The sequence below is a fragment of the Bombina bombina genome, chromosome 2 (genome assembly GCF_027579735.1).
Source record: "Bombina bombina isolate aBomBom1 chromosome 2, aBomBom1.pri, whole genome shotgun sequence".
Classification (NCBI taxonomy): domain Eukaryota; kingdom Metazoa; phylum Chordata; class Amphibia; order Anura; family Bombinatoridae; genus Bombina; species Bombina bombina.
In genome coordinates, this window is record NC_069500.1 from 910827055 (window position 1) to 910842634 (window position 15580).

The window sequence follows — 15580 nt, forward strand, 5'->3', positions numbered from 1 at the left end:
CATCTCTTTTGCGCGCTCCCTCCCCCTCTCTCTCTCCCCCATCTCTTTTGAGCTCTCTTCCCCTCTCTCTCTCCCCCATCTCTTTTGCGCTCTCTCTCCCCCTCTCTTTTGAGCTCTCTCCCTCCCCTCCTCTCTCTCCCCCTCTCTCTCTCCCCCTTCCTCTCTCTCTCTCCCCCCTCTTTTGCTCTCTCTCTCCCCCCTCTCTTTTGCGCTCTCTCTCCCCCTCTCTTTTGCGCTCTCTCTCTTCCCCTCTATTTTGCGCTCTCTCCCCCTATCTCTCTCCCTCCCCCTCTCTCTCTCCCCCCTCCTCTCTCTCCCCCCTCTTTTGCTCTCTCTCTCTCCCCCCTCTCTTTTGTGCTGTCTCTCTCCCCCTCTCTTTTGCACTCTCTCTCTCCCCCCTCTCTTTTGCGCTCTCTCCCCCCTCTCTTTGCACTCTCTCCCCCTCTTTTGCTCTCTCTCTCTCCCCCATCTCTTTTGCGCTCTCTCTCCCCATCTCTTTTGAGCTCTCTCCCCCATCTCTTTTGCGCGCTCTCTCCCCCCTCTCTCTCCCCCATCTCTTTTGAGCTCTCTCCCCCCTCTCTCTCTCCCCCATCTCTTTTGCGCTCTCTCTCCCCCTCTCTTTTGAGCTCTCTCTCCCTCCCCTCTCTCTCTCCCTCCCCTCCTCTCTCTCCCCCCTCCTCTCTCTCCCTCCTCCTCTCTCTCCCCCCTCTCTCTCTCCCCCCCTCCTCTCTCTCTCTCCCCCTCTTTTGCTCTCTCTCTCCCCCCTCTCTTTTTGTGCTCTCTCTCCCCCTCTCTTTTGCGCTCTCTCTCTTCCCCTCTCTTTTGCGCTCTCTCCCCCTCTCTCTCTCCCCCCTCCTCTTTCTCCCCCCTCTCTTTTGTGCTCTCTCTCCCCCCTCTCTTTTGCGCTCTCTCCCCCCTCTCTTTTGCTCTCTCTCTCTCTCCCCCTCTCTTTTGTGCTCTCTCCCCCCCTCTTTTGTGCTCTCTCTCTCCCCCCCCTTTTGCTCTCTCTATCCCCTTCTCTTTTGCGCTCTCTCCCCCCCTCTCTTTTGCGCTCTCTCCCCCCTCTCTTTTGCTCTCTCTCTCCCCATCTCTTTTGCGCTCTCTCCCCCTCCTCCTCTCTCTCTCTCTCTCTCTCCCCCTCTCTCTCTCTCTCTCTCCCCCTCTCTCTCTCTCCCTCCCTCTCCTCTCTCTCCCCTCCTCTCTGTCTCCCTCCCCATCTCGCGACCGCACCCCGCCCCTTTCACAGCCATTCACACCCGGCCACGCCTCCTTCATGTTGGTCATGCCCCCTCCCACTCCCGGTCACGCCCACTTCTGCCGCAGATGATGGATCAGCTAGGGAGTAGGACTCAAAGGCCAGGTGCGTTTGTCCTCGTGCTGTCTCTACTGCGCATGACAGCTTCGGACAAACACACTTGGCCTTTTATATAATAGGATTAATTGCTTACTTCTGTATGTGACGTCATTATGAAATGTAAAAATGTTTAAGGTCTTATCAAATGACTGGATTTATCATAAGAACAAGTCTATGAACAAGGTTATCTGAAACGCGTAAGTCTATATGATCTGTTCATCTGTACTTTCTTGTTTTTTTATGGGATTTATACATCTGTAAAATTTTTAACATAATTTCATAACACTTTGTATTTTTTAAAGGATTGTTCTTGTTCATCTTTTCTAATATATTATAAGATACCCCGTTAATATGCTATGGTTCACAAGTTCAAATTAATATTTTTCTTTTTTAAATAATCATATATAAGAGCTTGTACAAAAAGTATAAAAATGTATAAAGCGAATTACAGCCCAGTAGTGTGCTTGCATGAATAGCTTGTGTACTGAAAATTCTTTATTTGAAATAAAGGGTCCACATTGTTAAAGGTACATGAAACCCAAAAATTTTCTGTCATGATTCAGATAGAGAATACAATTTTAAACAACTTTTTAATTTACTTCTATTATCTAATCTGTTTTATTCTCTTAGTATCATTTGTTGAAGGAGCAGCAATGCACTACTAGTTTCTAACTGAACACATGGGTGAGCCAATCATATTTAATATATATGCAGCCACCAATCAACAGCTACAACCTAGTTTCTCTGCTGCCCATGAACTTGCCTAGATAAACCTTTCAGCAAATGATAACAAGAGAAAGAGGCAAATTAAATAATAGAAGTAAATTGTAAAGTTGTTTAAAATTGTATTCTCTATCTGAATCATGAAAGACAATTTTTGGGTTTCATGTCCCTTTAAGGACATTTGTTTTATCATGTGTTTTAAAAATAACATTTTTATTATAAGTGATACCAACACTTTTCTCCATTTGTGTAAAAATGATGCTTGTCCCACGCTCCCTAGAGAAGACAAAAAGCAAGTTCTATAATCTGCAAATCAAATAGTTGTTTTAGTTCATTTTCAGCATTTTAAAAAAAAAAAATATCTTACAGATTTAGCTTTTTGGCCTGTCTAAGGATCGCGAAATAGGTTTTACTCAAAAGTAACAGGTGTTTAATGTCCCTTTAATAAAAAGACACCTACTAGCAAGTTCAGTATCATTAAAAATATATATATTTATTTGTTTGTCATTTAAAATCTTACTATCTACAGATTTTAAATGGAAATAATCATTGAGTGACTCTTGCTAAGTTACACGAAATGAACTACGTTATAGTGATAGACATGCATTAATGTGCTAAAGTATTTGTCAGAATAAATACATTCATTTTACATTTCCATTTAATGATTATAATAATTAGATTGAAATAATTATACCAACCAAATAATGTATGTTTCTGAAATATTTTATTGTATTGAGAAAATTGTCTGTAAACATTACAGTGAGGATTTATATTTTTGTATATCAGTATATATTATTTATTAAATATATCATATTCCTCATAATTACATTTTTCTCAGAACTGATAACATCTTTAGTATTTTAAAGCACCATAGATACTGCTCAGTGCTACATCGATATGCAACACACATCTCAATTACACAATCAGTTAAGTATTAAATAGATAATTCTATGTGATGTGTATTGCTTGTTTTACCTGAGGGTACATATTACTTTCTATGAAAGCAAACAGTAGCTCTTCCACCATAAGAAAATATGTAATACAGAAAAGAGATGCAACTGCATAGACTACACAATTGCCAGGCCAATGCTGTTTTTGTACTATCATGGGCCAGAGTCTATTGATAATATTCATATTGTTGACCATTATACCCATCATACACATGATTTCTATAACCATATTCATCTTCATATCTTGCAAAATTGTCACCTCTGGTTCTATAATAATCCACTTCATTTTCATGTTGATAACCATAACCTTTTTCTTGATCATAACCATAACCATTTTCATGCTCATAGCCATAGCCATTTTCATGCTCATAACCATAGCCATTTTCATATGGATCACCATTTCCTGCTGTTTCATACACGGCAGTGCTTCCAATGCCGCCGTTACTGCCTTCTTCGTAGCCTACAGTATCATAGTCAACAGTTTCACTGGCTGTAGTGAGTGCATCAGCTGTGGTCTCCAGTTGTCCAGTGGTGGACTCAATTGTGCTTGCCACTGTTGGTTCAGTCTCTTCAGCTTCATTACTTTCCGTTGCACTCTCTGTTGCATTGCTGGTTGCAGTTGTGCCTTCTACCTATTCAATTTGCCAGATAATACAAAATAATGAGCAATGTGTACCATATGGGTCCATCTAAATACATACAATTACATACAACATCTTATCATCTGTATTTTTGGATGGAATTTTGTTTACATATGAGCAGTAATTAAGGGAATATCACAAAATTTCATAAAGTTTGATTATATAAATGTTGTTATATCATTTGCCATTAGAAAATTATTAACTGACCATTTCATGCAGGACTTTTGTCAACCTTACCCCCCAGCCCTCTCATTTTTTATACAATGAATTTAATATGTGTGTTAGATTGTCCAGATTCACTTCATTATAACCCAACACAATGAACATCTTGGGAAATGTTGGAAATGTGGGATCATTTATGAGTGCTAATGAACCACGGTCCATAGGGGGTTCTCAACCATCTGGATGGATGGGGAATTTTAAGTTCCAGCCAATGTTTCCACAGCTGATTTACTAATCCTTCAGAAATATTTATCAAATGATTTATCTACTAAAGTCCCCATAGACTTTAATGGTGAATTTTGTAGAAAAATCATTAGGTGAACATTTCTAAAGGACTGTGATCAACTCCATTGTTCTTTAATAGGTTAATTGAATATGGGTCAGATTACAAGTTGTAAGCGCTATTTAACATTCCCACTCGAAGGTTAACTGTGCTAGAAGTAAGCTTTTTGTGCTCATTGGCTTGCACTCGTATTACGAGTTGAAAGTAAACTGTTATATATAATTACATGTATATTATATATATATATATATATATATATATATATATATATATATATATATATATATACTACCGTCCAATGTACTGTGTTACCCTCCTGTAGGATGTCTGCCTGGGTGCAAGCATGCAATAGATAATCCAAGACAAATAGATGCACTCTCAGGTCTTTTGTTGAAAAAGTAAATACTCTTTAATGGAACGTTTTCGGGGACTTCCTCCCCATCATCAGCATAAACATATTGTGCTTTAAACAAACTTATATACAAAATAAAGTGATTGCCAAAATTCAAATTCCTGTGTGATTGTTTCAGTGTACTCTCAGTGAAACTCGCGGCAAACAGTGCGGTCCACATACGCACTATTTGGCGCGATTTTCACTGAGAGTACACTGAAACAATCACACAGGTATTTGAATTTTGGCAATCACTTTATTTTGTATATAAGTTTGTTTAATGCACAATATGTTTATGCTGATGATGGGGAGGAAGTCCCCGAAAACGTTCCATTAAAGAGTATTTACTTTTTCAACAAAAGACCTGAGAGTGCATCTATTTGTCTTGGATTATATATATATATATATATATATATATGAATGATTATATATATATATATATATGTATAGATATATACAGATATATCTAGGAATAGCTATTTAAAAATATTTAAACATATTCCCCTATGTACAGGACATTTGAATGTGAAATATTTACAATAAATACATTGTAGCGGATCATGTCCGCCAGACATTGCTGAATGCCAACAGCATACGCTGTCGGCATTTAACATTGCACAAGCAGTTCTGGTGAACTGCCTGTGCAATGCCGCCCACTGCAGATTCGCGGCTAATCGGCTGCTAACAAGGGGTGTCAATCAACCCGATCATACATGATCGGCTGGATTGATGTTCGCCGCCTCCTGTTTCTGGCAGAAACAGTGGTATTCAGGGCCATTCGGCCCTTGATAATTCGGCCCTATAGTGTAAACCTTTATTAAGTATGAATATTGCATAAATATTGTTTTCATCTACTTAACTTCAAAGGGCTCCAATACACACACACATATCTATATATATATATATATATATATATATATATATATATATATATTTATGTGTACATATGTATTTATGTGTTAATATGTGTATATATGTCTGTAAATAGACACACATATACTGTACATATTTATATATGTATATGTATGTATCTCTATGTTAAAGCCCTCTGCCTGCCTTTTTTTGAACACCTGAGACCTCATATCCTCATATCTTTGAGCCCTTATAACTTTTTTGTGCATTATTTTTTGAATAATGTTAATGAGATAGTTTTATTATGAGTGTAACTGTACTTTGTAATGTATTTTTGTGACACAGTTAACTAGAGCTCTGAGGTTACTCCAACCCGATGTGCGTTAACTTCAATTGCACTCAAGCGATCACCTTTACTTTTAACTTGTAATATGAGTGAAAAACCTGACGCGCGCCAACAGCCGCGATAAACCCATTTCTGCTTGCTTGTAACTGTTAGCGCTCTACTCATAGTCTAGCGCTTTATAGGTTGTAACCCATTGCTTAATGTGAGAACACAATATGAATGATTATTGTTATTGATGTCGAAGCGATAAAAAAGTCTTCTAACCTCTGGAGCAGATGCACCACCATTTTCAGCCTCTTCTTCTTCAGAGTCATCTTCTTTTCCAGCTGCTTTTTCTTCAGCGCCTGCTGGTTTAGTCCCTACCGGACCTGCCTTGTTTCCATTGGTACCAACTTCACTGGATTCACTCTGTTAATTAAAACATTTATTAATTAAACCATTTTCTACCTGGAACTAAATATTCCTGCAGTTATTTATTTATGTTGTGATGCTCCTTAAAGAGCACAATAATTATATTCTATGCAGTAAATAATTATGTCACTAACACTAACAATCGGTCACTAACACATTAAGGTAATGTTCTGCCTGCAACTAGAAGAGGGAAATTAAAAATGCATTGAAGAATTTTGTTTGTTGGAAAATGGATTTTCCTATGCTGAAAATAACCTTACTGTTTGTATGTTTGTGAGAAGTGTTACTATCCACCAATAGAACTGAGGGAGTTGTCTTTATCAGCCAATGAGCCGCCTGTTCTTACGTATCAAGTTTAGGTGCACACATTTGTCTTCTGTTAAAACATCTTTGGGCATAGCATTTTCAAAGCAAAGTTTAAACATTGTGTGATAGTTTAAAAAACAAAAATAAAATGTTATGCAAATAAAAGATTATTATTTATATACTAGTGGGAAAGCCTGCCCAGAGCGCAATCTATTGTGGTGACGGAACCACCCTACCATTTTCAGAATCCACCTGGATGCTGCTTACGCTGCATCCAGGTGGATTCCGAAAATGGCAGGGTGGTGAAAGAATCCACCTGAATGCAGCTTACACATTTGCTCTCTCTCCCCCTTCTCTTTTGATCTCTCCCCCTCTCTTTAGCTCTCTCTCCTCCCTCTCTCTTGCTCTCTCCCCCTCTCTTTTGCTCTTTTTCCCCCCTCTCTTTTGCTCTCTTCCCCCTCTCTTTTGCTCTCTTCCCACTCTCTTTTGCTCTCTTCCTTCTCTCTTTTGCTCTCTCTCCCCTCTCTTTTGCTCTCTCTCCCCTCTCTTTTGCTCTCTCTCACCTCTCTTTTGCTCTCTCTCTCCCCTCTCATTTGCTCTCTCTCCCCTCTCATTTGCTCTCTCTCCCCTCTCATTTGCTCTCTCTCCCCTCTCAGTCTGTGTTGTTAATAAAACAAAAACAAATTGAACTACAGAAAAAAATAAACAAATAAAACCTAATCCCTATGAAAATAAAAAGCCCCCCCAAATAAAAACACCCCCTAAGCTGATGCTAAACTACCAATAGCCCTTAAAATGGCTTTTTGTAGGGCATTGCCCTAAGTTAAACAGCTCTTTTGCAGTTACCAAAAAATTCTAAGTCCCCCCTAACAGTAAAACCCACCACCCACCAAAATAAATAAACCTAACACTAAAAAACCTAAACTATCCATTGCCCTGAAAAGGGCATTCTAACCCCCAAAAATTAGACCTAAGTTACAGAAAATTAAAAAAAATCTATTACAGAAAATAAAAAAACAAATTACCAAAGTTTACAAAATTAAACCTAATCCCTATGAAAATAATAAAGCCCCCCCAAAATAAAAACACCCCCTAATCTAAGAATAAACTGCCAGCAGCCCTTAAAAGGGCTTTTTGCAGGGCATTGCCCCAAGATAAACAGCTCTCTTACATTAAAATACACAAAGTCCCCCCTAACAGTAAACCCCCCCACCCACCAAACCCCCCAAAATAAAAGAACCTAACACTAAAAAACCTAAACTACCCATAGCCCTGAAAAGGGCATTTGTTTGGGCATTGCCCTTAAAAGGGCATTTAGCTCTTTTACTGCCCATCCCTAATTTAAATAAAACAAACGCCCCAAAAAAAACCTTAAAAAACCCTAAATCTAACCCCCAGGTTCTGTTCCAGGCGGTGAACTCTTCTTCCAAGTGGTGACCTCTTTTTTCTTCTTCCAGGAACAATCTGGCGCAGAGTGGAGGGCGGAGCTGAAGACCGGAAACCCTGGAGCTGAAGACCAGCGACCCTGGAACTGAAAACCGGCAACCCTGGAACTGAAGACCGGCGACCCTGGAACTGAAGACCGGCGATCCTGGAACTGAAGACCGGCAACCCCGGAGCTGAAGACCGGCGACCGCGGAGCCATGGAGCGTGGAGGATCCTCTTCGTACGATCGCCGCCGTACACTGAATAGTGAATTCAAGGTACACGATTAAATTTGACATCCCTTGAATTCCTATTGGCTGATTTGATTCTTCAAATTCAAATCAGCCAATAGGATGAGAGCTACTGAAATCCTATTGGCTGTTTAAATCAAATTTAGTTATTTTGTGTTAATTTAGGGGGTGTTAGGTTAGGGGGCTAAGTAATTTAATTAGCTATTTGCGTTGTGGGTTTTGGCGGTTTAAGGGGTTAATAGGTTAATTAGGTTTATTGCGATGTGTGGGTTTTGTGGTTTAGGGGTTAATAGGTTAATTATTTTTATTGCGATGTGGGGGTTTTGCGGTTTAGGGGTGGATTCCTTCACCACCCTGCCATTTTCGGAATCCACCTGGATGCAGCTTTGCTGCATCCAGGTGAATTCTTTTGGCTGTGCGCGCAGAAAACATTCTGTTGGTTGCCTCCCGCTGCCAACATTCCATTGAGGAAGTGTATGCAAATGCTGACGGCGATGGACATTACAAACACAATTATAGTATAGATATTCATTTTTGCGACCCTGCGCTAAGGATAGTGCACAATCTGATATTACAAGTCAATGGTAAAAAAGAATTACTAGAGAATGTTAGTGTGGCTGTCATTTTTTTGGCTCGCCCTATACTTTTAATGGATAACACAGGGTGCACTATTATTGCTCATAGTATAAGTAGTGAGTTATTTGCAAGACCAGCACGTAATAGCACTGAAAAATTTAGTGCAACTAGAGACCTGAATTAAAGTGTTAAGGTTAAAAAAGATGCAAAATAAAACACATGTATAATATATTAAAATAAAGTATTTTATCTACACATATACAAATTAAATGTAAAATACATGAAATGTATTAACATGTTTAAACAGTGATTTAAAGGGATATGGTATACGACAAGGTGTTGGACTGGGAAGGGCTCAAAAGTATGCACACACAAACATACACAAACATACACATATATACATACATACATATATATACATACACACATACAAATCCACATAAATACATATAACATTTTGAGCCCTTCCCAGTACCTTGTCATCTACCATATCCCTTTAAATCACTGTTAAAACATTTTTATTAACAGAAAACTGCTATTCCGATTTTAGATGTAAATTGTGAGCAGTATATTGGTGGATTTCTATCATAGTAAACCATATGCATCCCACATCTATGATTTATTTAAAAGAATATTGTAGTGGTAAAATTAGAGCATATACGGCTAGATTACAAGTTTTGTCGGTAAAAACTTGCGGGGCTGACGCTCCTTTTTTTTCCAGCGCTCACTTTAAACAACGCTGGTATTACAAGTTTTCTGAATGGCTGCGTTAGCCTCAGAAAAGTGAGCGTTGAGCAAAATTTAGCTCCACTCCACTGTAATACCAGAGTTGCTTACGGTAGCGGTAAGCTGGCTAAAACGTGCTTGTGCACGATTTCCCCATAGGAAACAATGGGACTGAGACGGCTTAAAAAAAACCTAACACCTGCAAAAAAGCAGCGTTCAGCTCCTAACGCAGCCCCATTGTTTCCTATGGGGAAATACTTCTACACCTAACACCCTAACATGAACCCCGAGTCTAAACACCCCTAATCTTACACTTATTAACCCCTAATCTGCCGTCCCCGACATCGTCGCCACCTGCATTATACTATTAACCCCTAATCTGCCGCTCCGGACACCGCCGCCACCTACATTATCCCTATGAACCCCTAATCTGCTGCCCCTAACATCGCCGACACCTATATTATAGTTATTAACCCCTAATCTGCCGCCCCCAACGTCGCTGTAACCTACCTACATTTAGTAACCCCTAATCTGCCGACCGGACATCGCAGCCACTATAATAAATGTATTAACCCCTAAACCGCCGCACTCCCACCTCACAAACACTATAATAAATGTTATTAACCCCTAATCTGCCCTCCCTAACATCGCCGCCACCTACCTACAATTATTAACCCCTAATCTGCTGCCCCCAACGTCGCCGCTACTATAATAAAGTTATTAACCCCTAAATCTAACACCCCCCTAACTTAAATCTATTTTTAATAAATCTAAATAAATTTTATATAATTAAATAAATTATTCCTATTTAAAACTAAATACTTTCCTATAAAATAAACCATAAGATAGCTACAATATAACTAATAGTTACATTGTAGCTATTTTAGGATTTATATTTATTTTACAGGCATCTTTGTATTTATTTTAACTAGGTACAATAGCTATTAAATAGTTAATAACTATTTAATAGCTACCTAGTTAAAATAATTACAAAATTACCTGTAAAATAAATCCTAACCTAAGTTACAAATACACCTAACACTACACTATCAATAAATTAATTAACCCTTTAAGGACACAGATTTCAGTTTGCTCAATTGTTTTATGACGGAAAAATTCTGTCATATGTCTTTAAGAGGTTAAATAAATTAACTACAATTATCTAAACTAAAATACAATTAAATAAACTAAACTATATTACAAAAAAACAAACACTAAATTACAAAAAATAAAAAAATATTACAAGAAGTTTAATCTAATTACACCTAATCTAATCCCCCTAATATAATAAAAGGCCCCCCAAAATAACAAAATTCCCTATCCTAAACTAAATTACAAAGTAATCAGCTCTTTTACCAGCCCTTAAAAGGGCTTTTTGCGGGGCATTGCCCCAAAGTATTCAGCTCTTTTACCTGTAAAAATAAGAAATACAATACCCCCCCAACATTACAACCCGCCACCCACACACCCCTACTCTAAAACCCACCCGATCCCCCCTTAAAAAAACCTAACAGTACCCCATTGAAGATCACCCTACCTTGAGCCGTGTTCACCCAGCCAAGCACCGATGGGGTAGAAGAGGACATCCGGACCGGCAGAAGTCTTCATCCTATCCGGGCAGAAGAGGACATCCGGATCAGTGGACATCTTCATCCAGGCGGCATCTTCTATCTTCATACTTCCGGAGCGGAGCCATCCTCTATCCAGCCGACGCTGAGCCATCCTCTTCTTCCGATGTCCTAACGAAGAATGACGGTTCCTTTAAATGACGTCATCCAAGATGGCGTCCCTCGAATTCCGATTGGCTGATAGGATTCTATGCCCCGCAAAAAGCCCTTTTAAGGGCTGGTAAAAGAGCTGATTACTTTGTAATTTAATTTAGGATAGGGAATTTTGTTATTTTAGGGGGCTTTTTTATTTTATTAGGGTGATTAGATTAGGTGTAATTAGATTAAACTTCTTGTAATTTTTTTTTATTTTTTGTAATTTAGTGTTTGTTTTTGTAATATAGTTTAGTTTATTTAATTGTATTTTAGTTTATATAATTGTAGTTAATTAATTTAATTAATTTATTGATAGTGTAGTGTTAGGTGTATTTGTAACTTAGGTTAGGATTTATTTTACAGGTAATTTTGTAATTATTTTAACTAGGTAGCTATTAAATAGTTATTAACTATTTAATAGCTATTGTACCTAGTTAAAATAAATACAAAGTTGCCTGTAAAATAAATATAAATCCTAAGCTAGCTACAATGTAACTATTAGTTATATTGTAGCTATCTTATGGTTTGTTTTATAGGTAAGTATTTAGTTTTAAATAGGAATAATTTATTTAATTATAGTAATTTTATTTAGATTTATTTAAATTATATTTAATTTAAGGGGGTGTTAGGGTTAGACTTTGGTTTAGGGGTTAATAACTTTATAGTAGTGGCGACGTTGGGAGCGGCAGATTAGGGGTTAATAATTGTAGGTAGGTGGCGACGATGTTAGGGACGGCAGATTAGGGGTTAATAAAATTTATTATAGTGTTTGCGAGGCGGGAGTGCGGTGGTTTAGGGGTTAATACATTTATTATAGTGGTAGCGATGTCCGGTCGGCAGATTAGGGGTTAATAAGTGTAGGTAGGTGGCGGCGATGTTGGGGGGGGCAGATTAGTGGTTAATAAATATAATGTAGGTGTTGGCGATGTTAGGGGCAGCAGATTAGGGGTTCATAGGTATAATGTAGGTGGCGGCGATGTTGGCAGATTAGGGGTTAAATAATTTTATTATAGTGTTTGCGATGTGGGGGGCCTCGGTTTAGGGGTTAATAGGTAGTTTATGGGTGTTAGTGTACTTTTTAGCACTGTAGTTAAGAGCTTTATGTTCCGGCATTAGCCAATAAAACTCTTAACTACTGACTTTTATATGCGGTAGGAGTCTTGGAGGTAGAGGCTGTACCGCTCACTTCTTCCAAGACTTGTAATACCAGCGGTAGGCAAATTCCATTAAAAAGATAGGATATGCAATTGACGTAAGGGGATTTGCGGTATGGAAAAGTCATGGAAAAAAAGTGAGCGGTAGACCCTTTCATGACTGACTCGTAATACCAACGGGCGTTAAAAAGCAGCGTTAGGACCCCTTAACGCTGCTTTTTAAGGCTAACGCAAACTCGTAATCTAGGCGATAGTTTCTTCGCTACTCACAAACACAGGTAAAGTCCCACTCAGGAGCTGCAATTGGTTTACTGGCCCTTTCTTGCTTGGAACAATTATGTCTTTGTAGCTCCCAAGTAAAACTTTATCTTTGTGTCTAACCCCTTTGTGAAGGTTAAGCTCATAGCGTTCTATGTTGAGTAGTAAACCTTTAACTTACATTATAGCCAAACAACACTTAAAGGGACATTAAAGTTTATACCCAACATTTTTCTTTTATGATTCAGAAAGAGAATACAGTTTTTAAAAAGTTTCTAATTTATTTTTATTATCAATTTTGCTTTGTTTTCATGTTATTCTTTGTTGAAGATATCTAAATAGGTAGTGTACAAATGTCTGGAGCACTAAATGACAGGAAATAGTATTTCCATCTAGTGTTCTTTCCAATGTATAACATTGTTGCAAAACTGCTACCATATAATGATGCAGACGTGCACACGCCTGAATTTACCTTCCTGCTTTTCAGCAAAGGATAACAAGAAAACAAAGAAAATTTGATAATGGAAGTAAATTGAAAAGTTGTTTAAAACTGTATTTTCTATCTGAATCATGAAATAAAAAATGTAGGTTTTATGTCCCTTTAAAGGGACATTAAAAAGGGACATTATTACTGCACATGTATTATGTGAGTGATTTTGGTTCTGATTATTTGGAATTATAGAATGTATTCACTGCCTAGTGTGGTGCAGTAAATGCAGAATAAAATATGAAACAACGAAAACTTTTTACCACGCTAATCAGAAATCAGGTAGCTTTTTGTGAAAAGATGGAAAAATGTAAGCTATGTTCCATTTTAAACTTTTTAAAGGAAACAAACACAAAATATAGAAATTAATACATAAAGAAATACTGATTTAACATGTTTCACTCGGCATACAGTTTCCAGGCTAGCACAATTTACAAAAAAAGAGTATAATTCTCTGTAGATACGTTTTCCTCTTGGTGGCGGAATATCAATAACAAGATTCCTTATGGGTATTACTAAGGCAAGTGTATTGTACTGGAAGTGTTTGGCCTCTAACTCGTGCCAGTGTCATCTGGAACATATATAAACATACGGTTCATTTTGCTGCTTTTGTTATCTTTGAGGTTAACCTCCCTTGTGATTTAAAAGCAAGAAAAAGAACTCTTGGAAAAATGCCTTATGAGTCACTAAACCACAAAATTTAAAAACAGGATAGACTACTGACTGTTATAATTTTACTATACATACATAGAATGATCTATACATTTCTTGAGAAAATTTGTACTGCAATTAGAATTTTTAGATTTTGTTTTTGCAATTTTAATTAAAGGGACACTAAACCCCCCAAAAATATTTAATGATTCAGATAGAGAATACAATTTTAAATAACATTCCAATTGACTTCTATTATCTAATTTGCTTCATTCTTAAGATATCCTTTGTTGAAGAAATAGCAATGCACATCTGTGAGCCAATCACACGAGGCATCTATGTGCATCTACCAATCAGCAGCTACGGAGCATATCTAGATATGCTTTTCAACAAAGAATATCAAGAGAATTAAGCAAATTAGTTAATAAAAGTAAATTAGAAAGTTGTTTAAAATTGCATGCTATTTTTAAATCATGAAAGAAAAATGTTTGGTTTCATGTCCCTTTAAGCATATAAACTACCCCACTGTAATAAATATATATATATATATATATATATATATATATATTTTTTTTTTTTTAAAGATTATTAATATAAAAGCATATAATAAAAAGCCTCATTTTCACTTTACTTAGAGGTTTAATGCCAACATAAATTGTATTAAAATGTGTAATATTACTGTGCAACACTGATTGGATGCTATGTATAACATAAGACAAATTAAAATTCTACAATTCATCCTATCAGAATTTATAGGCTGAATTCCTCTACTGTTATGTGAGGTGGAAAAAGTGTAGAATTCATAAAGCGCCACTTTAGCTAATTTGTGAGGTGGGAGCTATTTATAATCTTGCAGTGTCCTTACATAGATAATGTGTATACCTAGTTGACCTTATGGCATTAATATAAGCAAATTATTTCATTTTAAGCGACAGTATAGTCAAAATTAAATGTCCATGGATTAGATAGAACATGCAATTTTAAACAACTTTCCAATTTACTTCTATTATCTGATTTGCTTAATTTGCTTGTTATCCTTTGTTGAAAAGCATAACTAAGTAGGCTCATGAGCAGCAATGCACTATTGGGAATTAGCTGCTGATTAGTGGCTGCACATATATGACTCTTGTCATTGTTTCACCTGATGTGATAAGCTAGCTCCCAGTAATGCATTGCTACTCCTTCAATAAAAGATACCAAGAGAATGAAGCACATCTGATAATAGAAAAAAATTGGTAAGTTGTTTAAAATGTTATGCTCTTTCAGAAAGAAAGAAAAAAATGTGGGTTTCTTTTTTTCTTTTTTTTTTTTTTTAAATGTGGGTTTCATGTCCCTTTAAGAGCTATCAAAACAGATAATTTTGCAGAGGATACTAGTGTCTACATACATTAGAGAAAATGCACTTTCTCCATCCTGTTAAAAAGACTTAAAACATTTTGCTGTTTACATGGTATATTGTTTTGTGCCCTGGAAGAGATATGTAACCATGAAAAGAACACAATCAGCCAATAGGATTTTTTTCTACCTTAATTCTGATTGGCTGATAGAATTCTATCAGCCAATATGAATATAAGGGACACCATCATGGATGACGTCATTTAAAGGTACCTTCATTCGTCGTTAGTCCGCCGGAAGAAGAGGATGCTCCGCGTCGTATGTCTTGAAGATGGACCCGCTCCACGCCGGAAGGATGAAGATAGAAGATGCCGTCTGGATGAAGACTTCTGCCCATCTGGAGGACCACTTCTGCCCGTCTGGAGGACCACTTCTGCCGGCTTCATCCGCTTGGATGAAGACTTCTCCCAGTAAG

The 15580-nt window shown here is 37.5% G+C and overlaps 1 protein-coding gene and 1 long non-coding RNA gene across 2 annotated transcripts in view; both read right to left on the reverse strand.

Moving 5' to 3' along the window:
- Positions 1-2784: 2784 nt before the first annotated feature.
- IBSP (integrin binding sialoprotein) lies at positions 2785-4052 on the reverse strand. Its single transcript, XM_053700157.1, has 3 exons — positions 3969-4052; positions 3401-3659; positions 2785-3334 (listed from the first exon to the last, which is right to left on the reverse strand). The coding sequence occupies exons 1-3, from the start codon at positions 4050-4052 to the stop codon at positions 3195-3197; spliced, it is 483 nt and encodes a 160-aa protein (XP_053556132.1). The 3' UTR covers positions 2785-3194.
- Positions 4053-6043: 1991 nt separating this feature from the next.
- LOC128648099 (uncharacterized) overlaps positions 6044-15580 on the reverse strand; it is a 61016-nt gene continuing 51479 nt past the window's right edge. Inside the window, exon 4 of the long non-coding RNA XR_008400510.1 lies at positions 6044-6170. This is a non-coding gene — a long non-coding RNA (uncharacterized LOC128648099). The remainder of the gene's footprint in view (positions 6171-15580) is intronic.